The 13,042-nt window shown below is 22.6% G+C and overlaps 3 protein-coding genes across 3 annotated transcripts; 2 read left to right on the plus strand and 1 right to left on the minus strand. All coding sequences in view use genetic code 6, as the record gives it.

The window, feature by feature from the left end:
* Positions 1 to 1,261: 1,261 nt before the first annotated feature.
* On the plus strand, positions 1,262 to 7,480 carry TTHERM_01178710 (hypothetical protein; the record flags this gene model as incomplete). The annotated part of the gene is made up of 8 exons (XM_971446.2): positions 1,262 to 1,316; positions 1,369 to 2,112; positions 2,646 to 3,119; positions 3,237 to 6,240; positions 6,306 to 6,444; positions 6,507 to 6,903; positions 7,057 to 7,251; positions 7,419 to 7,480. 8 exons carry the CDS (start codon positions 1,262 to 1,264, stop codon positions 7,478 to 7,480), a joined length of 5,070 nt encoding a protein of 1,689 aa, XP_976539.2.
* A 1,408-nt stretch (positions 7,481 to 8,888) lies between these two features.
* Positions 8,889 to 10,346, plus strand: TTHERM_001178678 (hypothetical protein; the record flags this gene model as incomplete). The annotated part of the gene is made up of 1 exon (XM_012799416.1): positions 8,889 to 10,346. The coding sequence occupies one exon, from the start codon at positions 8,889 to 8,891 to the stop codon at positions 10,344 to 10,346; it is 1,458 nt and encodes a 485-aa protein (XP_012654870.1).
* Positions 10,347 to 12,692: 2,346 nt separating this feature from the next.
* TTHERM_001178679 (hypothetical protein) lies at positions 12,693 to 12,971 on the minus strand (the record flags this gene model as incomplete). The annotated part of the gene is made up of 1 exon (XM_012799417.1): positions 12,693 to 12,971. The coding sequence occupies one exon, from the start codon at positions 12,969 to 12,971 to the stop codon at positions 12,693 to 12,695; it is 279 nt and encodes a 92-aa protein (XP_012654871.1).
* Positions 12,972 to 13,042: the final 71 nt, after the last annotated feature.

Raw genomic sequence — 13,042 nt, forward strand, 5'->3', positions numbered from 1 at the left:
TTAAAATAGATAAAATATTGAAAAATTATATTTTTAAAAATAAATATATATTTTTAGATTTATAACTCGCAACTTATTTAAAACGAAATTAAAAAATTAAATAAAAATTTGGAGAACCTGGGCATTGATCCCAGTGCCTCTCGTATGCTAAACGAGCGCTCTACCATTTGAGCTAGATCCCCTTCAATTTATTTTTAAATTAAATTAATTTATAAAATAAAAATTACTAATTAAAAAATAATTAGCATAAAAATTAGTATTATCCTATAAATCGATTTTTATATTTTATTTAAATAAATGAAATTAAACTTTTAAAAATCTAAAAATAAAAAATTGGAGAACCTGGGCATTGATCCCAGTGCCTCTCGTATGCTAAACGAGCGCTCTACCATTTGAGCTAGATCCCCTTAATTTAATATTAAATAATTTAAAATTTTAGATAGAAGAAAATAATTTTAAACTTAAAAGGTATTATTTTTAACATCATTTAAGTTTATTTTTATTAAGATAAATTTTTTTTTGTAAAAGAATTCCATAATATTTAAAAAAAAGAAAATTAATATTATAAAATAAAAAATTGTAATCTTATTTATATTAAACAATATAATAATAATAAGTAATCCACAAAAATTAATTCACAAAAATATTTCTAAAAATATATGTTAAATATGCATTTAAAATAGAATACAAGAGCTCCTCTATTTTAAACAACTGCTTAAATCTAATTTATTTTTTGTAATATAAATGAAATTAAGATTTTTATATGCAGTTTTCATGCAAACATAATTTTTTAAAATTCTGATTTTTATCTGTTTAATTCTTAGGATTGCTACTTTAAATATAGAAATAATCTTATCAAATAAATTATAAGCTATATAAATTTAACCATAAAAACTTTGTATTTTACAATAAATTTTTGGTAATATCATTCAAGGATTCATGTTAAAGATGCAATTTAAGAGGATCTTTTATTTAATTTTAATGAATAAGATTCTTAATAACCTATATTTTAAAAAGATTTTTAGAATGATTATTATTAAATAAATACTTAACTAGTTAAATATTTTGTGTTACATTGAATGATTTTCTCCTTTTTGTATAAAATTAAAATGTGGTAAGAACAACATTTAATTTATTAATTATACATTTTATAGTTTTAATTTGTAATCTAAGATTTTAAATAAATTTCTGACATGAAGTTGTTATTAATTAAAAACTAAAAATAAATAAATAGAAGCAAAAAAAAAAAGTACATAAATAAATGGTTACCAAAATTGGACTAAAGTTATTTGTTATTTTCATTTACTATATTTAAGGTAGAAAATTCATAATTAATTTAAAACTTATCAGTTTTTTTCTATAAAAAAGGTGCTTATTAATATTAGAAATTATTATCTAAATACTACGATACTACTACTAACTGTTCAAATGAACTCAAAAGCAATTGGGATATAATTGGAGGAGGTTCTTTCCCAAGCAATTAATGCTAAATTTCCTGTTCATTAAGTTCTTACACTTATACATCATTTTATTTATCTCCATTTATTTACCTAAGTGGATTTGAAATTACTAAAAATATTACTTAACCTGCTTCAATCATAGGTTATGATTTAGTTTTTTATGTATCTGGATAATTTAGTGTTTCCATATAAGGCGATAACTAAATTTTAAATACAAAGGTGCTTTAACAATAGATTTATGGTACATTTCCTTAAGAAATACTTTATGTAGGGGTCAATTGTTAAGGAGCTACTTTTTAATCAATCTTTACAAGCAGCTACGTTTCTGGTCAAAGTTTTACAACATTTAAATTGTAATTTACAAATTTACCTCCTAATTATGGATTTTTTAAGATAATTATGTGGGCTAACTGCGTCTTGAATTGTGATTAATGCTAAGATTCTTCTAACTGTAGTATTTGCTTGCAAGGATTCACTTTGATGGTTATGCCTTCTGGTTAAAAAGTTTGTTCATAATAGGAAGGTTGCTCAAAAAGTAATTGTTTAGAGTGCGCTAAAAGCGGAATAATAGAAGTTTGTATTAATTGCCAACCAGGATACTCTTTAGATAATTCAAATACTTGTGTTTCTAATGGAAATGCATGTAGTTCAGGTAAACTTAATTATTATTAGCATGAAAATATATGTTAAAGTAGAAGAATATTCTGATTTCACAAAATTTCTTTGCAAATTTTGAGTCAGTAATCTATATTTATTTTAACTTACTTTTGTTTACTTTGATATTAACATAAATTTTTGATAGGAATAAATGCTTATGATCTCTAATAAACTAAATCAAAATAATAATCATTTATGCATTAAAACTCAGTTGCAATTTAATATCTAATATCAAAAAGTTATTACTATTAATTTTTCATTTTAACATTTTAAATAAGAGTCACATACACTATCTATAGACATTAAATTTAAAAAATAAATTCAAAAATTTAAAGAGTTTGATTAATGTTTTTTAAATCTATCACATTAATTTTTTCAAGCATGAATCAAATTTTTTTAAATAAAAATTTTGATTGAAATGTAGTTATTTACTAAATTATATCCATATTTAAAATTCTAAATATTCATTTCATTCTTATATAAATAAATTTTTTTAATAAATATTTTAAAAAATATTTTAATATTTAGGATAATATCAAAATACAGATAAAACTTGCAAATCTTATTCAAGTAGTTGCTAAATGCAGTCTCCTGGCTCAACTACATGGGTTTCATGCCATTAAGTTCCAGATTAAACTGCAATTAAATGCTATAATAATAAACTTATTCTTTTGTATGAAAGAGGAAATTACAATACAAGAGTGTGTGGATGCAATAATTTTGCTTATTGTGATTAATGCACCTTAAGTTCGTGTACAAAGTGTATTACTGGGTATACTTTGAATGGCTAGAGTTGTTCCTTTTCAAGTTGCCCTTAAGGATATTATCTAAATTAGCTAACTAATCTTTGTAACCCTCAATAATGCAAAGATACTTAATGCTAAAAGTGTGATTAATATATTTGCTATTAATGCGCTTCTGCAAACTATTATGTAGATGGTTCTAACCCTGCATACTGTAAACAATGTTTAGTTAACAACTGTCAATAATGTAATCCAGATGGTAAATAAATAATGATTCAAATTAAAAAAATGTATTTTAGCACATTGAATTACATCATTTTAATATTCATAAATATTCATTTAAGCATAAAATTTATAAAATTGTTTTTTATTAAAGGAACTTGCAAAATATGTAATTCAGGATACTATTTTTCGTCAGGAAGTTGTCTTAGTTGTATAAAAAATTGTATGGTTTGCACTAATTCATAAACTTGCTAAAATTGTATTAGTAATTATACTTTAAACAGTGATAAAAAGTCTTGCATTTGTAGCATTAATAATTGTTTATAATGTAGTCCTTCAGATGGATCTGTTTGTTAAATTTGTTCAAATGGATCTTTTGATTCTACTTCAAAAACTTGCAAATGTTCTGTCTAAAACTGTAGCTTATGTAATTAAAATACAAATTCTTCATGTCAACAATGCGTAGGACTTTATGTTAAAGACAATAACAATTTGTGCTAATGCCCTATAAAAAACTGTTCTGTTTGCAGTTAAAATGGCGATTAGTGTCTTAATTGCACTCAAGGATACTAATTGAGTAGTGGAAATACAAAATGTAATTGCTCTGTTTTAAATTGCTTGTAATGCAGTTAAACTGATGGTACAATTTGCCAAATTTGTTAAAATGGTTCTTTTGATCTTATTTCAAAAACATGCATTTGCTCTGTCTAAAATTGTAGTTTATGTAATTAAAATGATAAATCTACATGTCAAAAATGTGTTGGTTCTTATGTTAAAGATATTAATGGTTAATGCTAATGCCCTATAAAAAATTGTTCTGTATGTACTGCAAATGGAGATTAATGCGTAACATGTATCTAAGGATATTAGTTAAGTAACGGAAATACTTAATGCAATTGTTCTATTTAGAATTGCTTATAATGTAGCTAAATAGATGGATCAATTTGTTAAATTTGTTAAAATGGATCTTTTGATTTAGTATCTAAAACTTGTAAATGTACAGTCTAAAATTGTCTTCTCTGTAACTAAAATACAAATTCTTCATGCTAATAATGTGCTAATTCATTTGTAAAAGATAATAATAATTAATGTTAGTGCTCAATAAAAAATTGTTCTCAGTGTAATTAAACTGGTAATTTATGTCTAGCTTGCACTTAAGGGTATTTTCTTAGTAATGGAAATACATAATGTAATTGCTCTGTTGAAAATTGCTTATAATGCAGCCAAACTGATGGATCTATTTGCTAAAATTGTTAAAATGGGTAGTTTGATCCTACTACAAAAACTTGTTAATGTTTGGTCTCAAATTGCATGTTATGTACTTAAAATGCGAATTCACGATGTCAATAATGTTTGGGGTTGTATTTTAAAGATATTAATAATTAATGTTAATGTCCTATTAAAAACTGTGCTGCATGTAATACAATTGGAGATAAATGTCTTACATGTGTTTAAGGATATTAACTAATTAATGGAAACACAGAATGCAATTGTTCTGTTTAGAATTGTTTGTAATGCAGTTAAACAGACGGATCTATTTGCTAAGATTGTTAAAACGGATCTTTTGATCCTTCTACAAAAGCTTGCTAATGCTTGGTAGAAAATTGTAGTTTGTGTGATTAAAATACTAACTCTTCATGCAAAAAATGTTCTGGGTTGTATGTTAAAGATAATAATAATTAATGCAAATGTTCAATATAAAATTGCTCAAGGTGTAATTAAAATGGAGATTAGTGTATTGATTGTATATAAGGCTATTAGCTGAGTAGCGGAAACACATAATGTAATTGCTCAGTTTAGAACTGTTTATAGTGTAGTTAAATTGATGGGACAATTTGTTAAGTTTGTTAGAATGGATCCTTTAATATCATTACAAAATCCTGCTAATGTTAAGTTTAAAACTGTAGCTAATGTGAGTAAAATGATGATCATTCCTGTAAATAATGCATGGGATTGTATGTTAAAGATAATAATAATTAATGCTAATGTCCAATAGCAAATTGTAATTAATGTAATTAAAATGGAGATTAATGCCTCACTTGTATAAATGGATATTAGCTGAATAATAGCAAAACATAATGTAATTGCTCAGTATAAAATTGTATATAATGCAGCTAATATGATGGTAATTAGTGCTAATAATGTTAAAACGGTTTCATAAATTAAGGTTCTTAATGTTAAAAACAAGCTCAAAACTGTGAAATTGAAGATCCTACTGATGGCTTAAAATGCTTATAATGTAAAAATGGTTATATCAATACTTCCTCTTTATGCAAATGCTCTGTTCCTAATTGTAAAAACTGTAATACTAATGATGGATCAATTTGTGATAATTGCTAAGATGGATTTTTATTAAATGATAACAAAAAGCAATGCTTATGCGAAGTAAATTCTTAATAATGTTAAACACCATCAAAATGTGAAGTTTAGATGTGTAAATAATGTAAAGAAAATTCTTAAGAAAAGTGTTAAATTTGCTAAGATACATACACTTTAACTTCAGATTTCTTTTGTGTTTTAGAATTATAAAACGATTTTTCAGTTTTTTAAACTGTAACTCAAAATATTGGTTATAATGTTACAATAGCTTTTAGCTAACAAATTATTTTTTCATAACAAGATGTCCAAAATTTGCTTAATTTATAAATTGAGGATTTTGAAAATCCTTTTGTTGTTAATATATTATCAATTAAAGAGCAATAAATACAAGTTTAACTATAACTTAAAGATAACTGTAAAAATAAAAAGTTAATTGTTTAATTGAATAATATTTAATTTCTACATATAAATAATCTTAAAGATAGTTAAAAAGAAGTTAAACTGAAGGAGTATATTATTCTTTCTTAAAACTAAGTAGCCTAAGCTCAAAAAACAGGAGAAGTAGCTTAAGGAGCTGCAAATACCTTACTTATAACAATGATACTCATGATAATTATAGGAAATACTTATGTATTATTTAGCACTATTGATCTGACAACATTCATTTATTTTCTTCTGTTTGTTGATATAAGACACCCTTAAAATCTCATTAATTTCTGTTCTATATTTTAAAATTTTTAATTTGCTTTTGTCCCTAATACTATTTAAGTTTATTTTATTGAGCCCAATTATGTTTAACCTAAAACACCATAAAAATTCTTAGAAAATGGATATGATGCGTAAAATAATTTTTTTTATTTTATTGAATTGTTTATTAATGATATTTTTTAATTAATTTTTAAAGATATTTCTTAAATGGAGCAGGATAATCCTGTACAATTATAGCAGGCATTGTTACTATTTATGGAATAATTAAAGTTCTTTCTTATATTCCTATTCCAAAGATAAAAATTTATATTGAATCCAAAATCAAAAGTGGATGGGTAAAATTATTCATAATTGTTTTCAAGCTAAATATTTTTTAACAAAATTTTTATTTTAAAAGGAATATTCAGGATTTTTAGATCTGATAGGATGCGTTTATGTTTATGTCCTTGTTTCTTCTCTGTGTTAATTTTACTGCTTTTAATTTGATGAACCTTTAGCATTTATCAATTATACTCTTTTTGCAATTAGCTTCATTTTTGTATTTTTAGCACCTATTACTATGGTAATTTTTATTACAAAGTGCAAAAACTTAAGTGATCCTTAAATTTAATAATAATTTGGTTCTTTAATCGGAGGTTTAGTGGTTCCTAATTAACAAAATAATCCTGAAAATAATTTAATTAAAGAACATTAAAATAAAGTAGCAGCAGAACCTGATATTATAAATTTTAATAAGAATAATAAAAATGAGAATTCCACTATTCCAAAGCAGTAATTTCTGCAGTTAAAATGGAGTAAATATACAAATGTAATACTCTATTTAAGAAAAATTATTTATATTATGACATTGCTATATTTTTATGGGCAAGTATATGTTTAGATGATAATTATTTGCCTTATGAATATCTTTCTTGCATATTTTTATCTTTATATAAAACCCTTACAAGAAAAAAGTGGTAATTTTAAAAATGGAGTAAGTGAGATAATTCTTATCATGATGTAGACCTCTGTCTGCTTCTTAGTAGAAGATAGTGACAATTAGGATGAGTAATAAAGATATAATATAGGATGGGTTATAATAGCTTGTGCTTCTACTATTCTAACAATTCATATTTTTAGTGTAGTAGTTGACCTTATAGGAGGTATATATAATCTGGTTAAAGACTTCATATGTACTTTATTGAAGTCAAAGAATGAGATAGATAAAATAAAATAATCAAAATAGTTGTAAAAAGAAGAAAAGTTAAAAAAAAAATTAGGGAGATTGTCTTAAATTTCTTTAAAGTAATTATTAAAAAATAGTAAAAAGTTTAGTCCATAAATAACATCTTTACACAAGTTGGATTCATCATAAGTTCTTAAAAGCCATGAATTAAGGTCACCTGATTTGGAATTTAAAGAAAAAAGTGAAGATGTTAATAATTCTTATTTAATTAATTTCGACATTTAAGCAAAAAATAGTTTTGTATTAAATAAAAAAGACATTAACATTAACCAAAAAAATTAAAATTAAATAGTTGAATAAAACGAAAATTTTGTAAGCACAAAATAATAAAAAACTTCAAAAATATTAATTAAAAGTAGCAAAAATACTTCATATTCCTAATTAAATCATAATAACTAATCAGTTAATATATCTAATAATGACTTAATGCTTTCAAGAGATTCTAAATAGTAACTATTTTGAATAAATTATTTAATAATAATTAATAGAATTCTTTTAATAGCTAATAATATTTCTTAAAATGTATGAGAGTAATAGAAGGTTTAAATTTTCCTCTCCATCACCATCATCATCCGCTATATCATCTAAAGAAACAAATAATTTTATTTTACAATAATTATGGTAAATTATATACTTCCATATGAGGTTTGAATATATGTTAATTATTCTATCCATATTAAAAAATTAGTTCTAAATAACACACATTTAAATTTAATAATAATATAAGACACTTGTTTTTCTTTTTTTATTTGAAATATGTGTAAAATATAAAAACTGGAGAACCTGGGCATTGATCCCAGTGCCTCTCGTATGCTAAACGAGCGCTCTACCATTTGAGCTAGATCCCCTTTACATAACTTCAATTATTTACTCATTTTAAAAATCAAAAATTTTTATTTTAATTTTAATAAAAATAATTTCACTAATGATTTTTAAAGCTTATTTAGGATATTTTAAAAAAAATATATTATTTTTTAACAAAATATTTTCATTTTTGTGCTTTTAAAAGCTTTTTTTAAATTTAAATTTTAACTTAGTTGAAACATAAGTAACTTTTATTTAAAAATTTAAATTAAAATAAATTGAATTTATTTTTCTTTCGTAATTTTTAGTGTTTTAATTATTATTTAAGTATTTTTTAAAAGTTATTTACAAAATTTGAAGAAAATTAAAGTTTACAATATAATTTTTTTGTAAATTTATTTTCAAATTAATTTCTTATCTGTAATATTGTGAATTAGTAATGTATATTAATTTTTCTTTATAATTTAGTGGTTAAGAATTTTTTTATTTATTCTTAACTAAAAATATCTTTTAAAAATAGTATTCATAATTTTAAAATACTATGCTTTTAATTAATGTTACATACTAAAAATATGATGTATATGTAAATATATCAACATTTTTTTAAATCATTCTATTATTAAAATTAGTAGAAAATATTCAATATAGATATCTTTATGCTAAATAACAATTTTGTAATTAAAAATAGTTCTATAAATTATCAAGAATTAAATATAGAACAAATATTTATTAGCTAAACAGAAGATTAAAATGGATAAAGTTTATAATATGAATACTCCTTTTTGTGGGTAACATCCAGAAAACCAAGCTATCTATATAAAAGCTTCATTAGATAGCAATCAAATTTTTAAATGCTAAGAGTGCATATTAGAGGATACATATAATAAAGATTATTTGTCTATAAAAACAATCAGCAAATGTTAAGACGAATACATTTTTATGAATTGGCCTCCTCTTGAGGACTTAGGGATTCTAAGCGAAATTAGAGGAGCTTTTTAATATAGATCAGATTTAATCAAAGGAATTGAGCAAGCATTTGATGGTTTAATTAAAGAAATAGTAGATGCTTTAGAGCAAAAGAAAAAGGCAGCAATGTAGACAGTTATTAATGAAAGTGTGAAGTGGGATGAAATACTTAAAGTATATAATGATACAGCAGAGAAAAAGAAATTAAAATAAATTATAAAGATAGAGAAGTAAAATATGGAATGCAAACTTGATGATTTAAGGTGCTTTATTTCAGAAAAGATATAGCAAAAATAGCAAAATACTAAAATTCTATAGCAATAGCTTGATAAAATTAAAGAATATTAGATTTTATAGATGGTTGATATGAATCTATTTAAGCACTCAATAGTAAGGTAATTGGAAGAATTTAATCCTCTTACAAATAAGAGAAAAAATTCCTATGAATAAATTGATGAGGTTAAAAAATAGCTAAATTTTTTGATTGGGAATAAACTCAACCATGTTAGGCCTTCATTCATATAGTAATTTAATAATTTGTTTGATAAAGTTAGCTACGCCTTTTTAGAATTGCAAATAGATGATATTTTTACAAGCAAACCCTTAAATTACATGATATTAATAGAAGATGAAGCTCTCTACATATAAAAAATAGCTTAATAAATGATAAAAGATAAGGAAAACATGAATATTGTTTCATAGATTTATGAAAAGGCGATGAATTGTAACTATGACCAATCAAATTTAATTTAAGTGGTCGAAAATATTTATGAAAATATAATATAAATATAAAAGGATAATGAAGATGTATATGGAGGAATATATTTTAAATATGAGTTGACCAAAAATAAAAAATATGTTGTTAGGTTTAGATTTAATGATTAAGCAGGAGACTGTTTCATAATAGGTTTAGTTAGTAAAAGCAGCACTACTTATGATTTAAATAAAACACATCAAGGTAAACTCTTTTGCAATGATAACATTCACTATTGCGGTAATGTGATTTAAGGAGATCTCTTTTATGAAATTCAAAAAGATTAGGTCATAGAAATGAGGGTAGATATTCAAGCATAACAAATTTAATTTTTAGATTATCCAAACTATTAGAAAGTTAACTAACTAAATGAGGAATATAAGCTCAATTCAGAGGAAACTTATTATATAGCTCTTCACTTTGGAATTAACGAAAAATACAAAACAAGAATAGATTTAATTTATTTTTAAGAAATTGATTACTCTTGAATAATTCAAAATCTTTCTTAAATTAAATAAACTAATTTCAATAATAATTATTTATAAAATATTATCTATTTATTTTAATAATATAAATTTAACAAAATGCTTATTCTTATAATCTAAAGTTTTATATTCTCTTTTTATTTTGATAAAAAATTCTTAATTTATGATATTTAATTTTAATTTTTGCTTAACTTTTCATTTTCAAATATTTTTTGATTAATTTATTTATTATTTCAAGATTAAAAGGTATATGAATTATCAGCAAAGAAGATATGCCATAATTCTTCCTTTATTTTTTTTGATAATAATTTCTAAAAATATATTACTCAGAATCAAAACTAACAAGTGAAATTTTAATTAAAGATTGACTATAAAAGTTTAAGAAACAGAGAAAATGGAGTATATAATTTACATTTAAATATTTATTCACATTTAATTTAGATTTTAGTATATTTAAGCATTTAAATCATAGTATTTTATTATCCAGCATATCTTTTCATTTTCCCCCCTTAATTTAATAAAGTAAATATGATCCAATAAAAAAATTGATGGAAATATTATTTATTTTTACTTAACTTAAAAAGTATTTATTCAGAGAGATTACAGAGTTAGGTATTAAAGCAATACTAATCACTTAAAATTAATTTTTTTTAATTTATTAACTTAAGTTAAAATATTTATTCAATAATAGAATATATTTCATTAGTTAATAATAATTTAAAGAATAAAAAAATGTATATATTAAATAAATTTAGAAAATTGAATAAAATAAAAAATAAAAAAGAATTATATTTATCAAAATAAATTTTTAAATTTTATAAAATTTGTATAAGAACTAGAGCTTCATTTAATATTATCTATTGTTTCCTATAAATATTTATTTAAAAATAATTTCAATTAAGCTATTTTAGCTCATGTAAGTTAAAATAAAACTTCATAAAATAAATAATTATTCTGTAAGCTAATATCTTTTAACTATTTTAATTTAGCTTTGAAAATTCATAACCACTGATTTAAATATTTGGGAGTTCCTTTTAATTTCAAAATAACAAACATTAGTTTTACTAGAAGTATTTTTTATTTTTAAATAAAAAAGATTTGAATATTTCAGAATAATAGAAAATTTATTTTGACTTTCATGCAAGCCATAAGCATTTCAATTTTACAGTAAAATATTTATTAGATTAAAGTAGCTTATGAATTTTTAAAAGAATATATAAAAATTTGAAGCATAAGGAAAAGTAAGAAAGGAATTTTTTTTAAATAATAAAAATATTAATGATATTAAAATTAGCATTGAATTAATAAAGAGATCTAATTTCTTATAATCTTATGGTTTATGGTTGAGCTTAATTAGATTTTACCAAAAATCAAATCTTATAATTTCTTTTGCAATTAAAAGATATGAATTTTTTAACAAGTTATAAATAAGTGGCCACTAGTAAATAAATAATGGTAAATTTTTTATTACTTGAATTATAGATTTCTTATCAAACAAATAAAGGCTTAAGATAAACAGAAATGAATATCTTGCTATTAACTTTTTCAGGTATTGTGGCAAATATAAGTAATTTTAAATTGATGGATTATATTTTATTACAATCTGCAAAAAAATCTAACAAATTGATTATTATTGTTTTTATAATTTTGATCTATGATGGTTATTCAGGATTTAAATAAATTAAGCTAATTTCTTTATTGAATTTCAATTATAGCATAATAAAAAGAGAAAATAAAAGTAGAGCAAACAAGAAATTAATTAAAAAAACAATAACAAGCAAATCAAAGAATCAAATGAGCGAAAAAAACTAGATCTTGAGTATATTATTTTACTTTATCCTATGTATTAGAGGTAAATTTAAGTTAACTCTTATCTTTTTTAATATTTTTAATTTTAAATTGCTTTGAAGAAATATTTACATTTGAGAGAATTCTCTTGAAGTATTACGATTCTTCAACAAATTGCTAAAATGAGTTACAAACTAACTGGAATATAATTGGAGGAGGTTCTTTTCCTAATAATTACTGCTAATAAAGCTGTTCTTTAAATTCAATTACATATGCAGCTTTCTACTTAGTCCCAACTCAATATCCAAATGGATTTGAAATTACTAAAATCTTAACAAATAAAGCTTCCATATTAGGTTTTGATTTAGCTTATTTTGTATCTGGATAATTTACTGTTTCAATATATGGAGATAATAAATTACTATATTAATAATCATATTAGCAAATAGTCTAAAATAATTTTCCTTAAGAAATAATAAACAATGGTGTCAATTGCTAAGGCTCAAATTTTAGAACAATTTTTGTAGGCAAATATGTTATAACATAGAATATTTCTAAATATCATTTGCAGTTCTCTAACTTACCTTCTAATTATGGTTTTTTCAAAATCTATATGTGGTCAAATTGCGTTTTAAATTGTGATTAATGCTAAGATTCTTAGAATTGCTCAGTTTGTTTATAAGGTTTCTCATTGATCATTATGCCTTCTGGATAACAAGTATGTTCTTAATAAGAGGATTGTTAATCAAGTAATTGCTTAGAATGTGCTATTAGTGGAACAAACGAAGTTTGCATATAATGCATACCTGGATATAAGTTAAATAATTCTAATGTTTGCATTTCTACTGGTTCAGCTTGTAGTGCAGGTATATATAATTATTCTAGATATTTTTTTATTAAATTTGCAAATT

Source organism: Tetrahymena thermophila (assembly GCF_000189635.1).
Source record: "Tetrahymena thermophila SB210 genomic scaffold scf_8254470, whole genome shotgun sequence".
Taxonomy (NCBI): Eukaryota; Ciliophora; class Oligohymenophorea; order Hymenostomatida; family Tetrahymenidae; genus Tetrahymena; species Tetrahymena thermophila.